Source organism: Anas platyrhynchos, chromosome Z (assembly GCF_047663525.1).
Source record: "Anas platyrhynchos isolate ZD024472 breed Pekin duck chromosome Z, IASCAAS_PekinDuck_T2T, whole genome shotgun sequence".
Lineage (NCBI taxonomy): Eukaryota > Metazoa > Chordata > Aves > Anseriformes > Anatidae > Anas > Anas platyrhynchos.
In genome coordinates, this window is record NC_092621.1 from 68898463 (window position 1) to 68914027 (window position 15565).

The window sequence follows — 15565 nt, forward strand, 5'->3', positions numbered from 1 at the left end:
TTAGAGGAGATGATGAAAAAAAAAAAAAAAAAAGATTAAGTATTGTGTATCAGTCTGGACAAAAGAACCAATTAAGGAAACAGCAGTATTTTGGCCAAAATATGGGTCTGATGAAAATTCAGGCTTTAACTTTATATGTAAACAATAAGATTTCTTTTTTTGGAGAAGGAGCCAAGTTATGCTCCCTATAATATTGCACTGGTGGCAGCAGCAGTTGCTCCAGGAAGGGAGACAGGGACTGCAGTTAACACTGTCCTTAAAGAAGGAGCATACTCTAGGCTCTGGCAAGAATTAGAACAAGGTAGAAGAGATATTGAGAATTTTGCCTTCCCTGATACTAACAGTATTAACACTAATTGTGTATCCTCTTAGGTGAACTATCCCCCCTCTTTACCAGAAGAGACGTTAGGAGTTTTAAGAAGGAGATGAAGTCTTTAATTGAGGACTGTAACAGCCTAGCTGAACAATTAGACCAGTTCCTAGAACCTAACCTGGGGGGGGGGATTATGTCTATAAGTATGTTGTTTGCAGGGAAAGAAATAGGAAAGATTAGGAGGAAAGCTGCTATACAAAAATGGGAAAGAGCCCATCCTCCTGGACCAGGGGTAATACCAGCAGGGCAGAAATACCCACTTGGTGATCCTGGCTGGAATAGTAACAGTGTGCAACAGAGAAATCATACGAGAGACTTGGGGTCAGAATGTGAAAGTACTTGGGAATGAATCCCAAGGACTCGGTATCCCAAGGGCTCTTGAAAGTTCATTTTGTGATTAAAGCATGGCAAGATCCACAGAAAATGCTCCAGAAGGTGGGGGGATGTAGTGAACATTCACTGGGGGGCCCTCCTACGGGAGGTCCTGAAGCTGTATGTCAGGAGGGGAGATGAGAAGGAAAAGCAGAGAGCGGAACTAATGGTATTGACAGTGCAGCAAGTAGTGGGGCAGAGGGTTGGAGAAAGAGGAGGAAAATCTTCAGGGGGAGTCAGGGCCAGGATGGAAAGGAGAGGAAGAGAGATGAAGGAATGGCAGGCAAGGAAGACTGCTTGTGTTGTGGCCTGAATCCTAGCAGGGACTGGCTTTGATTTGATGTTTTAAGTGTGGCCAGGCTGGCCACTTCGAATAGAAATATCCTGAGTGGAAGAAGAAGGAAAGAAGGAAAATGGGATTAAATATGGTATTACTGATATGTCGTTTCAGCATCCTGGAGGGAGAAAGGTATGGAATTACGTTGGCCAATGAGTGAGCCTTTGGTGAAAGTAAAGGCTGGAGAAAGATACAAAGAAGTGTTAAAAAGGGTTACTGAAGGTGTTAAAGGTGTGGTATGTAGTATTTGACAGAGCTGTTTGAGGTTGAATGAGCAAGGAAAGAGGACGTAGGCATTATCTAAGTAACAGTCTAGAAGTTTTGGTATATTTGCTGTGGTGTTTGGTCAGTTGCCCAAGTATCAGGAAGGGAGGGGATGGCGGGGGAGGACAGCCTGCTCCACCAGGAGCCTGTCCACAGGCCGCAGGGGAACTTCAGCTCCAGCACCTGGAGCGCCTCCTCCTCCTCCTTCTGTGCTGACCTTGGTGTCTGCGGGGAGGTTTCTCGCTCCTGGCTCTCTCAGCTGCTGTTGAGCAGCAGGTTTGTGTTTGTTTGTTTTCATGGATGTGCTCTCACAGAGGCATGGACTGTGTTGCTCATGGGTCGGCTCTGAGCACTGGTGGGCCCCTTTGTAAAGTATGAGGGGTTAAATTAACTAATGAAACCCTAAAAAGGGATGAGCCTAAGTTATTGGCTACTGAATGTTTCTCACACTTCTCACTTAACAGAATATTGCTGAGGTAGGCTACTGAACATTTCTCACACTTCTCAATTAACAGAATATTTTTGAGGTACCTTACCTGTTCTGCCTAAGGCACGTCTGCGATAATTGCATAATTCCTGTTTGATTTAAAAACAAGTAAACAAACAAAACCCGTCAGTGACTTAAATTCTCAAGCACAATGTTTTTTTTTTCATTAATCTCAATATATGAGTATTCAATCTGTCTACACTGTGGAATAATCAGGCTGTAGGAGAACTCTGGAGGTCAACTTCAAAAGTAGATCAGGTGCACAGGCCCTTTATAGATAAAGTTTTGAGCATCTTTATAGATGAAGATTTTTCTTTTAATATGGGTGATGTCTGAAGAGTCAGTGAATGACATGTGAGCAGTGCTGATGTCCTCTGTAGTAACTGAAAGGTAACTGTCATTTTATGTGTGTATATATATATATATATACACATTTTCTGTACTTTTAAATTGAACTTCTAGATTTTTCTCTTGGTGTTTATGAGGGGTAGAAGGCAACTATTATCTTATAAATTAACAAGAATTAAGCCATATTGCCTCAAAATTTGAATACAGTATAGGTGATAGTGTATTGTTAGTGAATTCTAAACTACATCAAGTGCAGGGGAGATGCAGGCCATTTGTCTACAGATTTTGTCCAGCTTCAGTCAGGATTTTATTTTAGTGTGCATGTTTCAGGTTTATTTAGCAAGGTTTTGGTAGCATGGGAGCTGCAGGGCTGGTCTCTGTTAGAAGATATGAGGAGCTGCCCCATGTTAGATCAGAGTCAGTTCCAGGTGGCTCTGAAAGGGCCCTGCCACTGGCCAAAGCTGGTCTCACCAGCTAAGGTGTTTGCACCTCTGTGAAAATATACCTAAGAAAGAGTGAAAAATGATGTGTGGTGGCACAGGACTTGAGAAAACGTGAGAGAAACAGCCTTGCAGACCCCATGTTCAGTGAGGAAGGAGGGCAGAAGGTGCTCCGGGCATGGAGCACAAGTTCCCCTGCAGCCTGTGGAGAGGCCCCTGGTGGAGCAGGCTGTCCCCCTGCAGCCCATGATCAGATCTTTATGCTGCAGCCCGTCAAGGAGCCCCTGGTGGAGCAGGTGGATGTGGCCTGGAAGAGGCTGAAGACCAAGCAGAGCCCCCACTGGAGCAGGCTCCTGGCAGAATCTAGTTTAGAGGCACAATTAGAGATGAAATACTGCTAATAATTTCTGCAAGTAAGTTGAAGTCTGTGCAGTTTAACAAACTTTAAACTGTTGTCTAAGTTTAACAAATTGCTGCTGATTTGTTTTATGTGCTCATCAGAAGTATTTGTTAATGAGATAACAAAGTTCTGGGTAATTTCTTACAGCTGAATTGATATTGCCTACTTGTGAGAAAAATGTTGGCTTGCATGGGAGAGGAATTCTATAATCAAAGGATTAAAATTTTCAGGAAACTTTAATGTCCAATGATATGCCAAAAAAAATAAAATAAAAATTAACCAATTTTATCTCAACATATAAACTCTAACTGCTTATCTCTTTTCTGGATTCATTCATCAGTAGTTTGTGTGTAGTCATCCAGCAGACAAGAAGATCACCGTAATACCTTTAATGGTACAGGATATATACATTAATTATGGTCTAGTCACATTTGTAATTACCAAGTTCTTCTTTCTTGACTTTCTTAAAAATTGAAACAGTATTTGCTAGCTTCCAGTCAACAGGGACCTCTGCAGATTCCCCAAACCATAGAAAAATAATTGAGAGAGGTCTCATAATGACATCAGCCAGCTCTCTGAGTACCCTTGGATGAATCCTATTGGGCCCCATGCATCCAGCTGGAGTAGCAAATCCCATACACGTTCAGAGATGGTTCGGAGGTTATCATTCCCACAGTCATGGTCCTCCAGCTTGGAGTTTGAGAATTAAGGAATTAAAATAAGCATCTGTCTTTCTAGAAGTGAGGGTTATGTGATGCTTTACAAATATGGAAGACAGGGTCCTCATGCTGCAGTACTTAAAAATCATTTTCCCTTTGTGATTGCACAGATTTCTTCAGATATATGTGTAAATTGAATTTCGTCACATTATTGCCCTGTTGCTTGGTGTCAAAAAGTACTTGCACAGTTCTGACAGCCATAACCTTACCAGAAAACCTAGGTGCTACAACAGATCTCTGCAGAACTGTATTTGCAACTTTTCTCCACTGAAGTAGTTAATCATTAACTCATGACCCCACCCACCACTCCTATCTATTAATAATTAATCAGGCTTTACAAATTAAGTCATTCTTTCAGGCTTAAGAATTCTTTTAAAAGGCTTTAAGCGACTTAGTGAGAAGCCCTTTGGAAACCTAATAGACTACCTTAGCTTGATCTTCATTGCTTACTGATCCCTTTCAAATAGAAAAAAATAGAAGTAGGAAAAAAAAAAAGTTTGCAGTACATTTTATAAAATGTGTAACATGAGGCAATCTAAATGATGGTTCATGCAGAAAAAATTGTTTTGTATAGTATGTAATCCAAAAACCATTGTTCAGACAGCTGGGTTCTCCCTGCTATGTTAATTATTTGTAATAAAAGACTTTATGTCTTTAACTAAGGCCTTAACATCCAGATGAATTCATTATGTAGGCTATGTAATAATAACTCTACATCCTAAATACACGGTTAATGAGCAGTAGGGACTTTTTATTCTGTGGAGGTAATCCATAAATATGTTTTGGTAATGTGATAAACACTTTAAATATATATACACTGGATTTGTATCTAAAATAATTCAAATATATACGTGACAACATAAGTAAACTTATGAATTATTTATTTTTCATCGTCTTTAATCATATATGCATCATGATCTACCCAATATGATGCTGGTGATTATTCCCTCAGCTCAAATTACTCTTTTTCAAGCTGTTGAGAAGCTACCACTGAATAGACATTTCAGGAGGTAAACTTTTCATTTATTTTCTTGAAGATCACTTTTTTGAAAAATTAAGGGGGGGAAAAACAATTTTCGTACAGAAACATCTTTAGTGTACACATAGGGATGTGACATTTTCACTCACAGCCTGATCACTTTGTACTTTGGTTCTCAAAAGTTTTTCCAGATCAAATCAATTTAGTACATTTCAATTTTAGTAGCAACATTTTAACTGCAGTCTTGTTTGTAATCTTTGTTTAGCTTTCTTTTCCATTGTATCAAATATTTGTTCTTTGTCCTAGATAAAATCTAGGATAAAATGTCTGGACAAACTCTTCATTTTTACAATCAAAAAGATTTAAGTGATAATTAAATTGAATTGATACAAACAGTACAGAATGCTTTGCACATTGCTTATCATGACAAAAAATATTAACCTGGAACTTAGATAAAACTGTATTTACGTGTAGTGTTAGATAAGAGATGTAAGAAAAAAGATATAAAGGGAAATGATCCTTATTTCCCTTGAAGCAGTTATACATCCATGGAACTACAAAAAATATTTGAAGGAGTGCTTCCTCTGAATTTAGATTGCAGCACTAGTTTTTATCTTGTGGATTTTTTTGCCTATCAAACTACTGAGAGTACCATATATTGTGTTTTTACCTTGCTGAGCAAGGTAAAAACTCTCACTCCCCCTCCTTAGAAGAAGGGGAGAAGAAAGTATGCTAGAAAGGAAAAAGACTCACAGGTTGAGACAAGGGTTGAGATACAGCAAAAAGGAAGAGGGGAGGAAAAAAAGAAAAAAAAAAAAGAGCAAAGGTTGTGCGAAGCACACTGAGAGAGAAAAGAAATTACTCTCTACTTCCCATCAACAAGTGATGTTCAGCCAAGCAGGGCTTCCATACGCACAGTGGATGTTTGGGAGGACAGACTTCAAAATGAGAGCCCCCCCTTCTCCTTCTCCTTCCCCTTCCCCAGCTTTTATTGCTGAGTGTGACACCATCTGGTATAGAATATCCTTTTGGTTGGTTTAGGTCAGCTGCCCTGGCCATGTCCCCTTCCCACCTCTTGCCCACCCCAAGCCCACTGGATCTTAGAGGGGTTTGAAGGGAGTCTTGGTGCTGTGCCAGCACTACTCAGCAATAGACAAAACTTCGGTGTGATACTAATGCTGTTCTAGCTACAAGTGCAGAGCACAGCACTGTATGAGCAGCTACTGGGAAAGGTAACTCCATCCCAGCCAGACCCAGTACACCACAGTTTTTTTTGGAACAAAGATATTTTTTTTTTTTTTTTTAATATAAAACTACATCTACTGAAGCTTCTATGTTAGAATGATTGGGAAAAAAAAAAAAAAAAAAAAAAAAAAACACATATAAATATATTTTCAATTACAAGACTATAGTGATCTACATACAGATTGTTTAGTGCTAGTGGAGTGACACAGCATGATATGCTGTATTTTGACTCTACCTTGCCTTCTGAACCATGGGGTTCATTTATACCTCTAGAGCCTCAGATACATTTCTATGACCTTGGTATCTCTGAAACAGAAAAAAAAGCTTTAATTGTGATGATCTTTCTAATAAAAGGTGTGATTGTGATCACACCTAACTGAAATGAGACTAACTTCCTTTTCTTAACCAAAAGAAAGAGTTTGTCAGGGCATCTGACAAAGTGTTTCACAGTTATCACTGTAGGATTGTTTTCTTAATTTAACTGTGAAGTTAAATACAGACTGTATGATGAAGTCTGTATTACCCAAGAACCACTCTGAAACCCAACATACGTACTAAACACTGCTGGCACAGAGCCATGGAACATAATACTGAAGATAGCAACAAGAGAAAAGAATACAAATAGCTTGAATTGGCAGTGATGAACAGAGGGTATTACAGTCAGAAACCAGCAGCTGTTAAGCATAAGTGATGGGGGGACATGTGTGGCGCGTGGGCAGTCCCCTCCTGCTGCAGCAGCTCCTGGGTTGATAGAGCAGGAGACTTTTTTTTTTTTTTCATGGTAATACATGGTTGCCAGGTTAAAGGTTGAGGTAGCTGTTGACAGAGAGCCAGGCGTGCCAGACTTAATTGAAGAAAAGCAGGACAAATAAGAACGAGCAGGATGGATTCCCTCTTGCTTTGAGCCAGCGCAGTGGAGGTGAGCTGCCTTGCAGCCAGCCGCAGCTCAAGCAGTCATGAATTAAAGCAGAGGAATAGGAGAGTGACCAAGTATCACCGACTAATTTAACAGATTAATGTGCTACGACGGCATTCGCTAAAGAGATACTTGTCTGCGCTGAAGTGCCCCTTTAGCTACTTGGGTGGGCTAGAAGGTCAAGCCAGCACCAATACAAGTTCCCCCTGCTTCCCCTGAACTGAATTCCGGGTATTCCTGAGCTGAATACGAAACGACAGGACGCTCCCTGCCCGCCCTGAGCGGTGCAAGTAACCCACAAGGATCAAAACAAAACAAAAACAAAAACAAAAAAAAAAAAGCGAGTACAACAGCGACAGAAGTAAGTTTAAGGAAACCTTCCTTGCTCCGGGGCCGCTCTCCCTGCGGCTGTCCCTCGGAGATCGCCGGGTTTCCGCCGCTCGGGTCCCGCCCGCCCGGAAGGCGCCGCAGGTGAGGCCACCGGGGCGGGACGGGACGGGACGGGACGGGCCGGGCCGGGCCGGGCAGGGTGCGGAGCCCCGGGGCCGGTGCCGCAGCGGGCAGGTGCCGGGGCTCTTCCCCCGCCATGTCGCGGAGCGCCTCGTCCCCGCCGCCCGCCGGCTCCTCGCCGCCGCCGCTGCCCCTGCAGCCGCCCCGCGGCCCCGCCGAGCTGAAGCCGGTGCGGCGCTTCGTGCCCGACTCCTGGAAGAATTTCTTCAAGGGCCGGCGCGGCCGGGAGGCCGGCTGGGGCAGCACGGCGTCCGACATCAGGTACGTGTCGGATGGGGTGGAGTGCTCGCCGCCCGCATCGCCCGGCGCCAGGCGGGCAGAGCCCCGGTCGGTGCCCGGCTCCTACAGGGAGCCCTATGGAGGGTCGGGGGGCAGCTGCCCGTCGAGGAAGGAGGCTGAAGCCATGCTGCGCGGGGACTCGCTGGGGTCGCTGGAGCAGCGTGCGCCCACCGGCATGACCTACAGCGAGCGGGTGGAAGCCTACCATCAGCGGTACGCCTACATGAAGTCCTGGGCTGGCCTGCTCAGGATCCTCGGCGTGGTGGAGCTGCTGCTGGGCGCCGCCGTCTTCGCCTGCGTGACGGCCTACGTGCACAAGGACAACGAGTGGTACAACATGTTCGGGTACTCGCAGCCCTACAGCTACGGGGCCAGCGGCACCTACGGAGGCTACTACTACAGCGGACCCAAAACTCCCTTCATCCTGGTGGTAGCTGGCGTGGCGTGGATAGCCACCATCGTGCTGCTGGTGCTCGGCATGTCGATGTACTACCGGACCATCCTCCTCGATTCCAACTGGTGGCCGCTAACAGAGTTTGGCATTAATGTGGCCATGTTCTTTCTGTACATGTCGGCGGGCATAGTGTATGTCAACGACATCAACCGAGGTGGTCTCTGCTATTACCAGTTTTTTAAGACGCCAATAAACGCCTCTTTCTGCCGCATAGAAGGGGGTCAGACAGCAGCAATCATCTTCTTGTTCGTCACGGTGGTCATCTATCTGATTAGCGCATTGGTTTGTCTGAAGCTGTGGAGGCACGAAGGAGCCAGGAGGCACCGGGAGTTAATGGAACGAGAGGTAGGTCCTGAGCAGCCGCCTTCTCTCTGGTGGGCATGGCATGGTGGGCAACACTCCAAGATCTTTTCCTGTGTCAAGGACTGGTCATATCAGGTGTGCAGCAAGCACAAAGCCTTTGAGGGTGGGCTTTCACAAATCTCAGAGCACTGAATAAAAGGTGCATTGAAGATGCCTGGCCCAAAATCTTTTTTGTTATTGACTTTGGTAGGGAAAGAGCTCTGTTCGCTTTGGAATACTGCGTTCTCTTCCTGCAGCAGGTGATGAACTGCTTCCTGGTATGTGTTTTCCAAACAAAGGAAGAAATGAACAATGTGCCTGTTCAGCTCTTTAGTAGGGTTGGGCTTAAAGCCACCTAGCATTTCTCTGAAGAATGTGCTTTCAGCATGTGAAGTGCTAGCATGAGCCACAATAAGAATATGAAATATGCATTTGGACTTACAAGCAAAATTCTAAGCTACTTCTTTTTGTCTTTTTAGCTTTGCATATAGTAGTACTAGGCAATAATGGTAATATAGAGCTGCCTAGATCTAGGTGTCTCAGATTTCAATTAATTTCATCTTTTGAATTAAACCATCTTGCATTTGCAGCTGGCTTTGCCCCTACTAGAAACTTTCAGTGCTCACCTAGTTAATGATAAACTGTAATAGTGGAGACCTAGCACTATCAGCTAGAACATTCAAAGTCATCTGCATAAAAACCTCTTTCATGTGAATGCCCCAACAAAATTTTTTTTTAAATCAATAGAACTTAATGTACCTTTAAATCTTGCAGTGAAACCTGTGAAAGCCTAATTTACTAGGGGTCATTATTTAAATGACTTTAGTAAGAGATACCATGTTGTTTCATCAGCTTAGTGATTGCAGTTTGTTGATTTGTAGCAGTTTCATTTTATGTTGTCTTTTTTTTTTTTGCCAACATCTTGCATGAAACCGAGGCTTCCCTTTTGAAAAGTGAATTGCAGATGTATGATAAAACTTTATTTTTAACAAATTTGTAAATATGTCCTTCAAGAATGAGGTGGTTGTTGGCATTAAATAGAAGGTTGCTCAGACATTCTTCCCTCTTATCATCAATGTTCTTTTATTCTAGTTATTTAAGATTTTTATTTTTTTAAGACAATACTTCTAAAGCCAATTATACAGGTCAGGTGAGAGGTTAGTCTGAAGAGTGCTCCGCAAAATAGCTGCTGGTTGAGTTACTGGTTGGCGCACTGTTGTGTTTGCTAGGCAATGAACTAGACTGCAGAATGTCAGCAAGTTAATATAGGCTGGAATGTGAAATAATCAAGGTGATTGGGAATTGGATGGAGTATTTCCTCTACACTGCTGCATACAGCTGTGCTACAGAATATACTGTGGGTTTTGGTGATTGTGTTCATTCCAACATTCTTAAATAGTCTTTAGAGAAATTGATCTGAAAGTATTCCTTATGCTAAATTTATTCATACTTGAATATAAATACATAACAATCTGTACAGCATGACTCTGGGGGTGGGGGAGGAAGTTTAAGTGTCTGTGTTTTTTGGTTTTTTTTTAATCTCATTATTGCTTAAAATAAAACATTAAAGGTCGTGGGGTTTTTTTTGTTTGTTTGTCGTTTGTTTGTTTGTTTTATAGATGAAAACACAGTCATCTTTACCAGAAAAGAAGGTAGGAAGCAAATTTATTTTTCTCTTTCTTTAGTAGCATTTCAAAGTGTGTATTCTTTTTCTTTTGACTCTTCATTTTGGCTGACCTACCAACTCGGGGAGGAGGCTAGGAAAAGATTAGGTTTAATTCTTCAATGTAGTTGGGATGGTGTTCTACCTAGAAGATTTGGAAGAAGCTTGTGAAGAAGTTATCACTCATTAGTCTAGGTTATAAAATTTACTGTAGACAGCAAATCCAATGTCTGTTTCTGTATGTGACCTTACCCTCTTTCATGAAGTGACAAGTTCTATAGCACTTATCATAGAGTTTTGCAGACTTACCTGTAACAGCAGAGCGTCTGATGCATTGCACGTTTTAGGGATTTTTTTCCCTCCTGGTTGCTTACTTAGATCAGAGAGTAGCCGGTGGAAGCACAGTAGTAGGTGCTCTGTAACTTCAGTTTGCTTCTGTGACTCTAAGACTTCTTCAAGTCCCCTTTGCAAGCTTTGAAATATCAGCAAAAAAGAGGATTTTAGTGCTTCTGCTGCAGAAAGAAGCAGGTGCATGTAGTACAGAGTTTGAATGGGATCTTAATACAAAAGATGTTGATGATTCCCAGAGAATTTCTGGTGTTTCTTTCAGTCCTAAATGTCTTCCAGTAGATACTCTGAATTTCCCACCACTGTCTTCTCTGTTGCTTACTTCAATACTGAATCAGGAGCCTTTTTTTTTTTTTTAATGTCTTTTGCGACAACTCCATGAGCTATTATTTCTGGATTAAGGGATAAACTGTAGAATATTATGCAAGGGGAAGAGGAAAGTCCAGTTACTATATGAGAAACATTACTGTAACTCTTTCATAATTTTCTCATTATAGTAAAGGTTGTAAAGAATGTACTGCTGTTCAGTTCTCTCATTAATGTCTTCATATTAATTGAATACTTCACATTAATTGGTTACTTTATGGAGTTTGTTATATTGCATTTGAAGGACAGCTGACTTTCTATTTGGAACTAACCTTTTTTTTTCCTTTTAAAACTTAGTATGACAGTGATGATGGACCAAGAGAAGAGGCCAATTACAGCCAGCTTAAATCAGTGGAAAGGAAACAGGAACTACTTAATGGTCATATACCTGCAGGACACATTCCTAAACCTATAGTGATGCCAGACTATTTAGCGTAAGTGTCTTAACTTTGATAAAAGAACATAATGGAGAATACTCAAATGATGTTTTTCACTCAATATTTCTCATATATACGTTCATGTTTTCTGTGTCATACTGTGTGTACTGTGGGAACTCATAATTCTTTACCAATGCTGTAGACACAGCAATGTAAACAAGGAATCTGGACTTTTAGAAACAAACAACTCCCCAAACACAACCAAAATGTTAGAACACAGTTATAATCTAATGTGTAGAATAATTACCAGAGTGTAATTACCACCACATAGGGTGGGAAATCACCACATATGTAGGAAATTACTTGACTTTTTAGCCACTGAAATTTGACTAATCTTCTACTTACTCTAGTGCTAAATTGATAATATACTCTCTTTTAAAGAGCAGGCCTTTACATGGTCAAGTATGAGACCATAAATCGATTTATATACTATTTGTCATAGCTTTCAATGCTTTGCATACATGAAAATTTCAGCAGGTTACAAAATTAGCAGTCAATACAGGAATACTATATTGATGTCAAGGGTCTGTGTGTTTTTTGAAGTCATATGTCTAATACTAGTTCTTGAAAATCCTTTTTCTGAAGGAAATACCCAGCAATTCAAACAAATGAAATGCGAGACCGGTACAAAGCAGTATTCAATGATCAGTTTGCCGAGTATAAAGAACTGTCTGCGGAAGTTAATGCTGTACTAAAAAAGTTTGATGAGCTGGATGCATTGATGAGACAGCTTCCTCATCATCCTGGAAGTATATATGTAAGTACCTGTGAAATGGGCTTATGGAAAGCACAGGTAATATTAAGTAGATTCTGACTGACTTTCTTTGGGCACAACATCTAGTAACACTGGCAATGGCTCAGTAGGAGAGACAGTTTTCCCCAAATATGTTCTTTCCTGTTTGGTCATCAGTCAAGGCAGCTAAGTTGCAATTAGATTGTATTGGTGTTTGTTTATTTGTTTGTTTGTTTTTCATGCGATCAGCTTTTAAGTTGGAGTAAATTAATCAATTTATTTTCACTATTTCCCAAGTTCAGAATGTACAACTAAAATAAATCAATAAATTTGATCAACTGAGAGATTGACTTCTGACAAGCATCTTGTAGAATTTACATGAAGATTAGGAGTGTATTCAATGTGTTTAAAAATATGTGGTCTCTCTTCTTAGGAACAGGAAAGGATATCAAAAGTTCTGCAAGAATACAAGAAAAAGAAAAATGTGAGTGATTTCAGCTTTACGTTGCTCATGAATCTAAAGAATAGCAAAGAGAATGTAAATATCAGCATTTCTGATACTAGGTACAGTTTGCTAGTTCAGGGTAACCGTAGCAATTACAGGGCTTTGTATATTTTGTCTTTTAAAACTGTAGCATACTACCCACTTCATTCATGTCAACAACCTGTTTTGAGACTAATGATTTTACTAGTCAGATGTGGAAGAAAACTCTATTGAGTGTTTCAGTCTTCTAAGAGTACATCTCATCTATTAATATTCCAGAGTCCTTTCAGAGGACTGCTTAGTCTTTGGGATCCCGTTTATATACATTCACTAGCTGGCACAGACTACAGATATGTTAACAGAAAAGATAGTCTTAGCCTTCAAAAGAAGTTTTGTGTTTTCTTTGTGGCATGAAATTAAAGTGGACTTCCAAAAATAATGTCCATTGTGATCCAAAAAGTTTCACTTTGTCATTTTTAAATGCCAGCAGTATTCTATTAAAAAAGTCACACATTAAAAGTACCCTTTTTTTCATAAAACTCAAATTTTGTGTCCACGCTAAGTTTCATTGCTCTTTTGGGAAAGGGGCTTATTAGACATACCAGAACACATGCATAAAATTATGTAGTAGAATGTCACTTATATGTAGAGATTTCTGTTTAAAAGCTGCTTTGTTTACTGCGTAGCTACAGCTCATTAAAGCAAAACTTCTTCCTGTAGCCCTTCACAAAGGAACGGGAAACAGGAAGGAAATAAGAAAAGAAAGAATATGATTTTGGAGAATAATTGTATAATGTCCTTAATCAAGAATATCACTGGTAATAGACTACTTTTGGATGAAACTGAAAACATGAATATTAATATAAGGGTTTGTGTATTTTTGGCAGGATCCTGCATTTCTGGAGAAAAAGGAGCGTTGTGAATACCTCAAGAATAAGCTTTCTCACATAAAACAACGAATTCAGGACTATGATAAAGTTATGAATTGGAATGTACAAATATAGTAGTGCCTTGACCTCGGGGATACTACTTTCTGGTTTTTAAATCAATATGCATATTTTAAAATATTTATTTACTTTCAGAACTGTACACTTTCTACGGGGATAACTGCCTAATCATTTTGTCACTTATTTAGATATTGTATGTTATGGTCAGGTTTTGTATGCAGATCAGTTATAAATCCATGTAGAGAAGCTGTCAGATATGTTTAGAATACCAGTGTTAACATTCTGCTGTCATCAGCCAGTACACAGCCTGGCCTCTTAAAGGTGCATACTTTATTTGAAAATACTGTATCTGCAGAGTCCACTAGAAAAAACAGTTCTAAATACTGTATCAAAAGTGTGTATATAAATGCTGTAACAATTTCAGATTTCATGTATAGATGACGTCTTAATGGTATCAGAAAGAGTTGAGCTGTTCCTTGTGGCTGCGGTTTGGCAGAGTAATTCATGACACAGAAGTACCCTATAGACTTATTTTCTACTTGGAAAGTAGGAAATCAGTTTTATAAGACTACTGTATTTTCAAATTCTCTGCTGTATGTCAGAAGTTATCTGGAATTTCACCTAATAAGGGATGCAGAATAAGTTCCTGTTTAAGCAATGATTGTATGCTGGGTTGTGTTTTGTTTCTTATGCGCCTCTGTCAAGATGACACAGAAAATACGTGGCCTTAAGGGAAGAGAGGTACAGGGTTGGAATCATGTTTAGTGGTCCACTAGCATTGCTAGTGTTCTCTACATATATTTTAGGGTTCATCTTAGTAGGCTTCCATGGGCTTAAAGAAAAGGAAAACACTCATTTTCTTTGTCTGCAAGATACAGGACTTTTTGTTTTGGACAAGTTTTAAGATTACCTTGGTGCAAGTGTTTGAGAACTCATTATTCAGAGAACGAAATTGTTTCCCATTTGAAGTATAAATTACTAGCATCTTTTATAAGGGCATGTAGGATGTTTTGTGTATTTTTTAAAGCATACATTTTCATATTGTGTCTTGAAGATACAGGTTTATATATGCAAATCTTCCCACGAGCTATTGAGTTCTCTTCTTTGTATGCTTTTTCACATCTTTGTTTACTTTTTTACTTAGTGAAATTGTTAGAAGCATTGGTAGTTTCTTTGTACAGTTTTCTATACCTGCAATTTGACTTTTCTTAAATACATTTTAATTAAAAAAAAAAAAAGGCAGTGTAACCATGTTATTCTATTGTTCATAAAGGCATTTGGTTGGAAAGGAGGTGCTCTGCTTAAGGTTATTTTAATACTTGCTTTATTGATTGTGTTTTCTTCAAAAGAAATGGTTTCAACTTTGGCATTAATGCAATGGGAAGGTGTAGGAAAGCCTTCTCCAGTTTTGAACAGTGATGGTAGTGCCAGTGTAGCCACAATTTTAAGTGTTGGAAGTGCATTGCTATACCTCTCTCTGAGTGTTAATTCCCTTTTGAGTTTTGAGCCCTTATCATTTATGATGCGATCGTGATGGCTGCAAACTCACATTCATATTTATGAAGTTGACATTCCAGTTTTATCAGCCACTTAAATTCCATGAGTTTTAGTGGATGAAGTAAATAACACAAGATACTATGGGAACAGAGAGAGTTAGAAAACTTGGCACCTCTTTATTTGAAAAAACTTCAGTCTGATCCACCTGAACAGTCTTTCAGTATTTCTGTCAACCTGAAGTCAGACAGCAGTAAGTGTTATACTTTTTTCTCCTACTTGTCTCAATTGTCTCTCCTACAGCTATTTCTCCTTTTCAATGAAGAGGAAACCTTTCTACCTTATAACAGAGCTAGGCCAAGTGTTTTATACCTATTGTGCTTTACATATGTTAAAAAATTAACTTTTGTTTATAAGCTCCCTGTCCAAGACTGCAATCTAAATGCCCTTTCACTGTACACTCAGACTTCTTGTTGTTCTCAGTGGAAATTCTGAGCTCTGTGTCAGTACCAGAAGATGACTAATTGAAGTTTAAGGATCAACTGATGTTTATAAAATGCTAAAAAAAGAAGCTGACTTTGTTTTCTGGGTAATCATAGAATGGTTTGGGTTGGAAGAGACCTTTAAA

At 40.1% G+C, this 15565-nt stretch overlaps 1 protein-coding gene across 2 annotated transcripts; it reads left to right on the plus strand.

Moving 5' to 3' along the window:
* Positions 1-6159: 6159 nt before the first annotated feature.
* MARVELD2 (MARVEL domain containing 2) lies at positions 6160-14691 on the plus strand. 2 transcript variants are annotated; one of them, XM_038170756.2, is made up of 6 exons: positions 6167-8468; positions 10085-10117; positions 11140-11276; positions 11865-12036; positions 12446-12496; positions 13384-14691. In XM_038170756.2, exons 1-6 carry the CDS (start codon positions 7467-7469, stop codon positions 13498-13500), a joined length of 1512 nt encoding a protein of 503 aa, XP_038026684.1. In that variant the 5' UTR covers positions 6167-7466; the 3' UTR covers positions 13501-14691. The 2 variants fall into 2 exon arrangements, with proteins under 2 accessions (XP_038026685.1, XP_038026684.1); XM_038170757.2 differs by lacking the exon at positions 10085-10117 and having other exon boundaries at positions 6160-8468.
* Positions 14692-15565: the final 874 nt, after the last annotated feature.